This window comes from Corylus avellana, chromosome ca8 (assembly GCF_901000735.1).
Source record: "Corylus avellana chromosome ca8, CavTom2PMs-1.0".
Lineage (NCBI taxonomy): Eukaryota > Viridiplantae > Streptophyta > Magnoliopsida > Fagales > Betulaceae > Corylus > Corylus avellana.
In genome coordinates this window covers 4,189,634-4,201,508 of record NC_081548.1, presented here as the reverse complement: position 1 = coordinate 4,201,508, position 11,875 = coordinate 4,189,634, and the positions used below count along the sequence as shown (strand labels likewise).

Genomic DNA, 11,875 nt, shown 5'->3' with positions numbered 1-11,875 from the left:
CTACTTGGAAGGATGAAGTAGCTGGATAACAGAACACACTGTTTGCATAATAGTGAGTATAAGCAGAAAAACAGCTCCAATAAATGAAATCATGGCCCATGGTCTTCCGAAATATTCTTGTTCCAAGTATAACTTCCAGTTGTGCCAGATTGCCCTCCACTTGTGCCAAGCGGTTCTGTAGTAGCCGTTCAGTGCGTCAGAAAGACCAGCAAAATAGAAGCTATAATCGTCCAAAATAGCCCCATCGGCAAGCTTGTTAAGAAGATCTGACCCTTCTCGGTTGTTGTTAAGCCTATTCTCGACAATTCCATGCTTGATGAGTAAGTTTATATCCTTAGGACTCTCAACAAGGCGACTCATAATGATAACATAATCATTTAGATAGTTCTCGTTGCAATGACACTGCTCAAAGGCTAGCGAATTTCGGATTTTGAATTCTGTTTCATCACTTAAAATAAGCTTTGGGATTTTCAGAATCCCTTTTGCTTTATCAAATTGTATGTCAAATGGATTTCTGCTTGGCCCTACCTCAAACTTGACTCCAGCCTGGTCTAGCTGTCTTATGCTGGGCGTGGTGAGTGTTTCAAGTTTCCTTTCACTATGCACCACAACAGGTTGTAATTGCACGTGTCGTAGGAGATGAACAAAATGTTCGATTTTGACATCACCATCAGAGATTTCTTCCCATCTTTCTAATATTCCAGTTGACTCCATTCGGTTTTTGAAGAACACTTGTGTAAGATTATTGATTGTAAGTGGCGTCCCATAGCTATTGATTGGAAGGGCTTTTCTTTTGTATGAATTGAAAAGAAGCTCAATAATGAAGAATGGAAGCTGATTTTCAAGCAAAAGCATGTCGGTCCAAACATCCTTTATCAACCAGGGTTTGTTGAATATGCGGTCGTTTTCTTCTCGGAGTTTGTCGTTGGAGGACTTGAGTAAGACCTCAAGGATGAAGGCAGCATCAACCAGAATGATTTTGACAAATTTTTCACCGCTAAACGGAATGGTTTCTGCGTAACAATCACGAAGTCTTGCCTCGTTCTTTCTTACAACGTCAATGAAGAACTCCAAGGTTTCCCCGGTTCGTCTAATGAAATCTAGCAGGTACCTCATTTTATGTTCTTCCATGGCTCTTAAGCCTTCATTACCATGACATAGGGGGCCAATGGAGACAACATTAGGTATATAGACTTTTGGTTTGACATGACGTAGCCGATCAGGAACTCTATAGATGCTACATGCAGAGGATAAGGTAGACAAGCTTCGGAAATCCTCTACCATTGGATTTTCTATGTCGAATACAGCTGAAATATAGTTGCCCATTTGCTTTCTTTCTCTGTCAACAAATTCAGCTTTTGTTACTGTTAAGAATATTACTTGTTATTTACTTCTTTAGGTATTATTAGTCTACTAGGTTTACATTTTCTTATTCTACTAGGTTTACCTTTTCTTAATCTATTAGGTTACTTGTCTCTCTATAAATAGAGGCCTCTGTATTCATTATTAATATCATTAGAGTGAATACAATGTAGTCCATTGTGTGTTTTCGCTCTCTCTCTCTTCTCTCTCTGTCTTCCGCTTCTAATATATTATCCAATATATTTAACATGGTATCAGAGCTACTTTTGTGTGACCTTAAATAAACATCTTTTCTGGCGTTTTCCTTTTGAAGAATTTCAATCTCGTCGCCCTACATCACGCGCCGCCAAATTTTCTGCTGCCTATAGTCACAAAATCGTGCCAGCCAATAAATCCGGAGCCGCTCAGTCTATAGCTGCCACACACAGCCTCATCACCGCCCAAAGGTGCTTTCAATTTGTTCACGTGCCGCCACGTCCGGTGGATCAGCCAGATTGCGGTGCTGTTCCATAGATCTTCCGCCGGTAGTCTCAATTCAGTCCAGAACACTGCCAAAGGTTATGGGACGCGCCTCCACGCCCTGCCTCAAGTTCCGGTTGCTCCACCACTGCCGTTCCGCCACCAGCCGCCACGGTGGTCCGATCGCCTCTCCAAGACCACCGATCGATAGATCTACTCTCGGTGATTCCAGAACAGGCTCCATATCCTCCATACGATGCTGCACGCGCCCCCATGCGCCACTAGAATTTTTGCGCGTCAGATCCACGCGCCAAGACCAGCAGCCTCCATTCGCGCGTGTACCGCACGCGCCATCGCACCAAATTGCCACGTCATCATGGCCACGTCAGCTTTAAGTGCCACATCAACTTGCCTGCCCACGTCATCAGCCACTACAATGTCAACACATCAGCAACGTCAGCGGATATGCCACGTCAGCACCTTGACGGGTTGACTTTTCCATTGTTGACCGTTGACTTTGACTTTGACCACTGAAAAAAAAAAAAAAATTAAAAATTAAAAATTAAAAAAAAAAATTAAAAAAAATTTGACTAGGTTTTTCCTACTCAATTTTTCGTCCTGATTTCAAATTTGTGGTCTATTTTTGCTTTTGGCATCTCTATATGGCAGAAAACAAGATTCTTCTCCAAATTTAGGCATTTGTTTTGTGCGGTTCAAGTTGGTTCATGCTTATTCAATTTGGTTCCATAGCCTTTATCTTTGGCGTAGTTCAATCCGGTTCATTATTCTTGCGGTAAGCACTTTCAGTTCATACCAATCTTTCCTTAGGTCCATGGGTTTTCGGGCCAAAGAAGCCCATTTCAATCGGCCCACTTATGCCTTGTTGGCCCTACTTATCTCAGCCGACCAGGCGAGACTGTCTACTAGTTAGAATTTTTGGGTCAGACCTTTCAACGGTCCAAGGGTTCCAGGCATGATTAGCCTCTTCAACCGGCCATTTTTCTCCTTACTTAGCTCAGCCGACCAAGCGAGATGGTCTACTAGTTAGATGGGTCAGACTTTAGTTCAGCCGACAAGGCAAGACGGTCCAAGGGTTTCAGGCATGATTAGCCTCTTCAACCGGCCCTGCTTATCTCAGCCAACCAGGCGAGACGATCTACTAGTTAGATGGGTCAGACTTTCGTTCAGTCGACAAGGCGAGACGGTCCAAGGGTTACGGGCCAAACAAGCTCTTTTTAATCGAACCTATTTTTCTCAGCCGACCAGGCGAGCTACTTCATTACTAGTATATGGTTTTCAAGTCAAAATTACAACCAAGTGTACCAAGCTCCAGCTTAAATGCATTGCTCAAATTCAGGTAGAATCCACCGGTCTCTAACAACTTTTATGGCGTTACTTTGGCAATTTTTTCGGCACAAGCAGCTTTTTCGGCGAATTCCTTTTTCTTTCCTTTTTCGTTTATCCAAACTCAAGTTTACACATTAAGTTTGAGGGGGGATGTTAAGAATATTACTTGTTATTTACTTCTTTAGGTATTATTAGTCTACTAGGTTTACATTTCCTTATTCTACTAGGTTTACCTTTTCTTAATCTATTAGGTTACTTGTCTCTCTATAAATAGAGGCCTCTGTATTCATTATTAATATCATTAGAGTCAATACAATGTAGTCCATTGTGTGTTTTCGCTCCCTCTCTCTTCTCTCTCTGTCTTCCGCTTCTAATATATTATCCAATATATTTAACAGTTACCAAACAAGACTTTGACAATCATCACTATGATAACACAATCAACAACAAGCCTTCGAACATTAGAAAAGAAAATTTCGGAAGAAAATTAGTATCTCAATAGTTTTGATCATTGTCTTGTATGAGTTCGTGTGTTAATTACTTTGGAGCATTGACTTTGCTCAAATTCACATGCAAAAATAGGTAGGTGGACAAAGATCTGTGCTCAAGTTAGGCAAAAAAAAAAAATACAAACTTACTTCCATGTTAGAATTTTTTTCTTTGGGAAGTAAACGATTCTTTGTTTTGTTTATCCAATTAAAAAAATAAAAAATTATATAAAAAAAAAAGGTAAACAAGTTTTTTTTTTTAGAAAAAAAAAAAAAAAAAAAATGTTGTGCATGCACTTGTGAGGTTTGTGACTTTGTGTCCCACATTGAGAAAGTATAAAGAATAAGAGTGGTTCATATACTTAAGTGGGCCAAAGCCAATTAGCTTAGACTTTTGGGCTAAAAGTAGTTTCCTAATATGTATATTAATTTACTTGTTTGACTCTCTTTGATGTTTATCTCCCCAACACAAAAAAAATTAGAAAAACAACTAAACTATTGATGTTGATTCTTTGTTCTACTTTTTTCTTATTTTTTAATTTAAAAAAAAGTAAAAAATAAAAATATTTTCAGAAGCAATAATTTTTATTTTGGTCATTCTTTTATTTGGTATTTTTTTAAAAAATAAAAATTGTATTTTTCTTCATAATAATGACCATTTGACCAAAATAAAAATTATTGCTTCAGAAATTTTTTTAATTTTTAATTTTTTTAATTTTTTAAATTAAAAAATAAGAAAAAAGTTGAAGCAAACTACAGTTTTTGTTTTTTTAAAAGTACCAAAAAAAATGATCAAAATAAAAATTATTGCTTCAGAAACTTTTTTTATTTTTAATTTTGTTATTTTTTAAATTAAAAAATAAGGCAAAAGTTGGCCCAAAATTGAGCAAAATAGTTGTGCCTTTAGCATTTTCCAAATAATAAAGAACCTAGCTAGGCAGCCTAACAACTAATGAAGTTTTGTGTTGACTGTCCATCCAGGTTATAGCCTGTGCAGGGCCCTTATAACATGCCATTGGTTAACACCTACAGTAGTTTACTCCATTTATAAACCCCTCAAAACAACAAAATTCAATTAGACTAGCTAAGAGGAGAGTACTCCATGGAGGAGGAGGATCGGAGGAGCAAAAAATTAAAACTAGCTAGAAGAAGAAGAAGAAGATGAATCGAGCATTGTGTCTTCTCCATATATACTTTACGTACTCCTCTGTAATATGTATCTTTTAGGTTTGTGCATTCTTTGCTTTAAAAAAAAAAAAAAAAATTATATTTTACCCCCTCAAACTTTGGGGCGGTTTGCAATTCAACCTCCAAAGTTTTAATTTTGGCAATCCACCCCCCTCCCCCCAAAGTTTCAAACTTTTGCAATTTGACCAATTGTATCCAGAACTTCCCATATTGCCCTAATTTTTTATTTTTTATAAAAAAAAAAAAAAAAGATTCTGGCCATTTTTGCACCCTCAAATTTGTTTTTGTTTTTTTTTTTAAATAAAAAATAAAAAATAAAAATTAGGGGCAATATGGGAATTTTTGGGATAATATTGGTCGAATTGCAAAAATTTGGAACTTTGGGAGGTGGATTGCCAAAATTGAAATTTTGGAGGTCGAATTGCAAATCGCCCCAAACTTTGGAGTGGTAAAGTGTAATTTTCCCAAATAAAAAAGTAAGAAAATTAAGCACGAAGAGGGAAATTGAAAAGAAAGGGAAGAGTCGAATCACTGAAAAGTGAAGGAAGCTTTGTTAAACTACCACTTGTCCCAAAAGCTTAAACTAATAGGAAAAGAAAATTTTAATCACTTAATAATTACTTTAACACCCTTTTTTACATGTGGGCTCAAACTCCATTTTAAGGTGAAATATTTAATTTAAATGGGGAGTGATTTGACGGAGTCAAAGTTTGATCCCATGACCTTTGATATCATGTTAAATCACCAGTTTTCCTAAGAGTTTAAGCTGATAGGAAGAGATAAATTTAATCATTTAATCATTACTTTAACAAACTTTGGGGAACAATAATTGACATTGTTGGAATTGGGGTAACCGAGTCACCCGTTAATCAGTTAGGGGTGGCTCAGACCCTCGGTCACCTCCAGGATTTTATTTATTTTTTAAATAATAATAATAAGTTTTAGAATATTTTTTTAAAAAAATTATTAATGGTATTTTTGTCATTGAAAGATATTGACAAGTTTTTGATAGTTTAAGGAGAACATTGCCCCAATTGAAAGTTTGAAAGACGGATATAAACATTATCAATTTGACAATAGTTTGAAGGAATACATACCTAGACTTTTTCCAACTGAATATTAGAGCCCTCCACAAAAGTCTTGTCATATAATTTGCGGGGATGCCATATATACACTTTTGGTTTTAAAATTTTAGGAAAATTTTTATAATCCTCCCTTTTTTTTTTTTTTTTTTTTTTTTTGCCTTTAGGGACCTTAGTTTTGAATTTTGCCAAGTTAAGAAAATTCTAAATCTAAAATTTAATAATTTTTTCCCTAAAATAAATAACAAATTTTTTTTTTTTTTTTTTTTTTAAAAACCCTTATGGCACAATCACCCCTTTGTTGGGTGTGGTTGGCAGGGACCCTGGGGTGGCCACCAGCCATCTCCACACCCTAATAGAGGGGCGGCTCACGGACACTTCCAATGAATTAAGCTGTCTTTCTTTCTTTCTTTTTTTTAGTGGGAATGATGTGATAGTTAAAATTGCACAAACATGCAAACTTTCTCATGCACATTGACACTTCGATTTAAATACTTCCCCATATCAACAAAAACTTCAATCCCTAACAGAAATGAAAACTCCAAAAGAAAAAATGTCAAAACAAAATCAAATTTTGGATGAATTAACTCCTTGCATGTTTATGCTACAACTACAGTACTACACATATGAAACTTCGAGCTCAACAAAGAAACATAAGCGATCGATATTGATCTAGAGTATAGAAAGGTATAAAACCTAGCTAAACAGAAAGAAATTAAAGAAAAAGAAAAGAGTCTTGCACCTGCAGGCTGCGTGCAGCTATATACATATAGAGAAGTTCTTTTTTTGCCACTTATTCGTAGACGACCGGAAACGACGACCTTTCACCTTTGGTCTTTAATATTACATGAATTGGAGTTGAGCTAGCTGTACCTTTATATATATATAGAATGTTTTGGCCTGTAATATTACTCTTTTTATAAGTAAAAAATCTAAAGATGAGACTCCGATCTCTCACCCCGGTTGTAAAATACATGTTCCTCTAAACATAGGCCCCACAGCAACATGTTACATGCATGGTATACATGTTCCTCTAAACATAGGCCCCACAGCAACATGTTACATGCATGGTAGGATATATATATATATATCTCACCGGCAATTTCTTGGATAGAAAAATGAATATTATAAATTTTCATCCATAAATTCTCAAATATGTTCAAATAGTATAACATAAAGTTTCGAAGTCATATATATATATACAGGAAATTGTATATACATAATAATATTACAGCAATAATATTATGTGGGGTTGGTGATGGTAATTTTTTTAATTCGAATTTGTATTTTGTTTCTTCTTACACGAACCATAGAAAGCATATTAGCAAGAATCACAACTTGCCTGTCATTTCACTTAAATGGCTCAAGGGAACTAAAGAAATAATTATGAAGAATCATTACTTTAAAAGAAGGGGAAATTAACTACAATAATCCCTCATCTCTAACTTCTACCAAATTTGCAATATTGTCCAAATTTTTAAATGTTACAATCAACCCCTTTAACTACCTAGCCCTTTCACTTAACCCCATCTATTAGGATTTTCTATTAAATCCAATTGAAAATATGTTATGTGCAATACACACGACTTAGATTAATGCCCAATATACCCCATCATTAAAGAAAACATTAAAAAGATAGACCCAAGGTCAAGCCGTCTGTCTCGACATCTAGAGTCCTATATGGCTAGCTTGGTCGTGGGTCTCCTTAATTGGCCAAAGGAGCTTTTTATTATTTTTATTCTAGCTAAGGGTATAACTGTATTTTCAGACATATAATAGAGGGTATAATTGACACTTTATACCATTTGTGGGTCATGTGTTGTAGTTTCTGTTCAAGATAATATAAAATGATGACAGAAAGGGCAAAGTGAAAGTATCCGGTAGTTTAAGATGGTCGATTGTAACCTTTTAAAATTTAAGAGAACATTGTAAATTGAACAATAGTTCAAGTAAGATAAGTATATAGTTTTCCCATAAAAGAAAAAAGAAGAGTAAACCGGCATGGTATAATTAACGACAACATCAAGTTTAAGATTTGACAATGCGTCTCAAAAGAGTAAGGGAAACTTAATTGAAGCTAGACTCGTGAAAATGAATAATAGGATCTTTTTCGATCAACTTCGTGCTTCAAATTTCGGAGAGATTGAGAAAATGAATTTGGTAATAGAGCTAAGGGAGAGAAAGATCCTATTCTTCCCTAAGCCCACAAGCATGTGACATCTAGAAATAAGGAGATATTTAGAACAAATGTGTTGCTTGGAAACTAGGAAAGGACAAGGAAGATACCAAAACCTTCCCACCAATTAAATCTTAGAATCCAACTTCATTCTTTACCTTTCCAAGCTCCCTACGTCTAAAATTTATCAGCTTTAAGAGAAAATACAACGGAAGAAGTTACAAAAGGAGAATAAATGTGTTAATGGGCTAACACTAAAAAAAATGGGGATTTAGTGACGTACGTGTCTATAATACTGGGTTTTTTCACACATCACCAATTGGTGACGTGTTACTTCATAACACGTCACCAAGTTTTTTAGTGATGTGTCAATTTTGACGCGTAACCAACTTAAAAAAAAAAAAAACAAAACCAAAAAACAAAACAAAACAAAAAAACAAAAAATAGGTTCGAACAAGGAAAAAACAAAACAAAACAAAAAAAAAATTAAAATTAAAATTATTTGTGACGTGTTATTTGTGACACATCACAAATAACACTGGCAGAAATTGGTGACATGCCACTGTAGCAGAAAATGTGATTTTAAATCAAATCGCAGAAAATATGATTTTAAAAGTGCGTTTGACATTGCAATTTTATAGATATAAAGTGTGATTTTAAATCAAATCCCAGAAAATGAATTGTTTGTGATTGCGTTTTTAAAAGATTGTGATTTGAAAACATAAAAAATCTGCATTTTCAAATAACAAGTAGGGAAGTGCTTTTTGAACACACAATTTTAAAGAGTAAACTACGATTTTAAATGCCAAATTGCTATTTTGTAAAACGTTTACTGCATTTAAAAATCACATTTTAAAATCGCTATTTTTAAATCTCACTTTTTGAATTTGTAAACTCAAACGGACCCTAAGTTTTGTTTACCACCATCACAATATTTTGTTATCTAAGTGGAATTTGGGTTTGAGGGACAAGTTAATATAAAGAGTTAAGAAAAACTTCATTTAACACCCATAAACTTTCATTGCTTTTGTAGTCACCTCCTCAAACTTGAAAAACTCTTAATTTAGGGTATCCAACTTAAAAAAAATAAAACTAAAAAAAAAAAAATTGCAACGCGAGTAAAGTGACACACGTTGTGTTTGATAGTGACCCACGACAGGGTATAGCAATGACCCACAACCGTAGGTCAACACACGGGTCACAAGGTGGGCCCCATCTATTTCGGTGGTCGCCCAATCAACCCTAGGGATGGTTAAAAACTGCCTCAATTTTTTTTTTCTTTTTTCTTTTTGATATTCACCCAAACATGTTTTCTGTTATTGATATTCACAATTTTATGGAAAGAAAGAATACAAATACAAATACAAATACAAAAAAAAAAAAAAAAAATCGCACACCCAAACGAGCCCATAGTCGTTGTTCATTCTAGACAAAAAAAAAAAAAAAATATATATATATATATATATATATATATATATATATAAAATGTTTTTACTTTTGTTTTTTCCTCGGAGGAAGAATCCCTTTTGTCTAAGTACGACATTTGGGTGTATTGGACCTTTGGATTTTGAGTGTTTTTTTTTTAAAAAAAAAAACTATTTTTTTCATAAGTATCAAGTATGAAGTGAGGAAGTTCAATGACAAGAACACATTCTCTCTTTGGCAGAGAACGATGAAAGATCTTTTGATTCATTAATGACTCTACAAAGTGTTATTGAAAAAGACAGAGAAACCTTAGAAGACGGATGATGATGAGTGAGAAGAGATGGGTGTCAAGGCTGCCAGCAGTGTGATTCATTTATCTTATATGATCCTATCTTACGACCTAGTCCACAATTAGGTTGGTGGCTTTGAGGCCAATCCACACGACGACTTAAAGTTGTCGCTAATAATAGAGAAATGATTCATGTCAATGTTTTTCTCATCTCATCTTACAAATCAACTATTACATTTGTACACTTATGTTGACCCTACATAAATTTAATAGTAGGCCTCACAAATCTAATGGTTGATCTATTGAATTTATGAGATGATATGAGAAAAATATTGACATGAATCGTTTCTCATAATAATAAGATACTAGTGACAAGTTTAAGTCATTGTTGATAACTTATTATATCAAACGACATCTCGTTTTGGGTTCTGAATCTATTAGTAATATGACCCTAAACATTATCAGCAACGACAAAAGTCACCGCTGATAAGGAGATATCAACAACGACTTAAAGTTGTCGCTAATGAGCAATAATGTCGAAGTATTTGCGAGGATTTATCAGCAATGACTTGCATGTCGTCACTAAAAGTCATTCGTAATGGATTTTTATTTATTTATTTTGGTAGTGTTGGCAATGAGTAATGTTGGTGAATCGGTTGTAAGTAGTGAAAGCTATCTTTTGAGGCCAAAAGGTTGATATCAAGATTCATCATTTTTTTATGACGAGGCATAGATTTGTGAAGCATCAAAATGGAAGCTTGAACTTGACTAAAGCTTAACTTGATTAACTTATTAGCATTTAGCACTCAATGAAGATCATTTTAAGTGGTAAAATGTTGGTACACCCACACTAGTATATTTATTTCACAAAACGAATGCATCTTATCAAATATTCAATACAAAAGAAAACTTGTTCTTGACAGAACTAGAAGGGCATGAAAATATTTTAACCCACACAAACATAAACAAAAAAACAAGTATACATAATCTGAACTAATTAGAAGAAGGATTAAGTGTCGGGAAAAACGCAGCCAAAGAACACACCGTTTGTACGATAGTGAGAATAAGCAGAAACACAGCTGCTAAAAGCGAAACCCCAGCCCATGGTGTTCTGAAATATCTTTGTTTCAAGTGTGCCTTCCACCTGTGCCATGAGGTGTTGTAGTATTTGTTCAACTCCTCAAAAAGAGCAGCAAAATAGAACTTTTCCTGGTCCAAAATAGCCCCATCGGCAAGCTTGTTTAACAGAAGTGACCCATCTCGGCTGTTGCTAATCCTATTCTCAATAATCCCCTGCTTCACCAATAAGTCTATATCCCTGCGTGTTTCAACAAGGCGACCTATAAGGATAACATAGTCATTTATGTAGTTCTCATCACTACAATGGCATTGCTCAAATGCAAGCGAATTTCTGATTGAGTATTCTTTCTCATCGCTTAAAATAAAACTTGGGATTTCTAGTTTCCCTTTTTCGAATTTTATGTCGAATAGATTTTTGCTCTTCTCCCGTACCTTAAACAACACTCCAGCCTCGTGTAGCTCTATCGCGCTGGGGGTGGTTAGTGTTCGAAGTTTCATATTTCTACGAGTTGCTATCTCAGCATCATCAGGCTTAAATTGCACGTTATTAGAATATATGGAAAATATATTATATTTTCCATATATTCCATAATTATGCTGATATTGAAATATTATTTATTTATGCGTTGATTGTAATCATATATTGGGATTGTAATCAAATCAAGGGGATTTGATTACCAAACTTATATTTAGACATTACCTTATAAATAGGGACCTTTGTATTGTAGACAAATTAAGTTAATGAGCACAATGTAGCCCTTAGGGGTATTCCGAGTGGTGGACGTAGGTGTCTAACACCGAACCACCCGTAAGTTCTTTGTGTTCTTTCTATCTCTTGCTTCCGCTATAATTCCCACATCATCATTATTTCAACATGGTATCAGAGCCATTGTATGGCCCAATGGTCTGTGTATTTCTTTCTGGTATTTATTTTTCTTCGATCTATTGTTTGTTTTGTTTCTTGAAAAAAAAAAAAAAA

The 11,875-nt window shown here is 34.9% G+C and overlaps 2 protein-coding genes across 2 annotated transcripts; both read right to left on the bottom strand.

The window, feature by feature from the left end:
• Positions 1–1,326, bottom strand: LOC132190722 (putative UPF0481 protein At3g02645). Its single transcript, XM_059605772.1, has one exon. It carries the CDS (start codon positions 1,324–1,326, stop codon positions 1–3), a length of 1,326 nt encoding a protein of 441 aa, XP_059461755.1.
• Positions 1,327–10,809: 9,483 nt separating this feature from the next.
• Positions 10,810–11,394, bottom strand: LOC132190721 (UPF0481 protein At3g47200-like). The gene has a single exon (XM_059605770.1). The coding sequence runs from the start codon at positions 11,392–11,394 to the stop codon at positions 10,810–10,812; it is 585 nt and encodes a 194-aa protein (XP_059461753.1).
• Between the last annotated feature and the right edge of the window lie 481 nt (positions 11,395–11,875).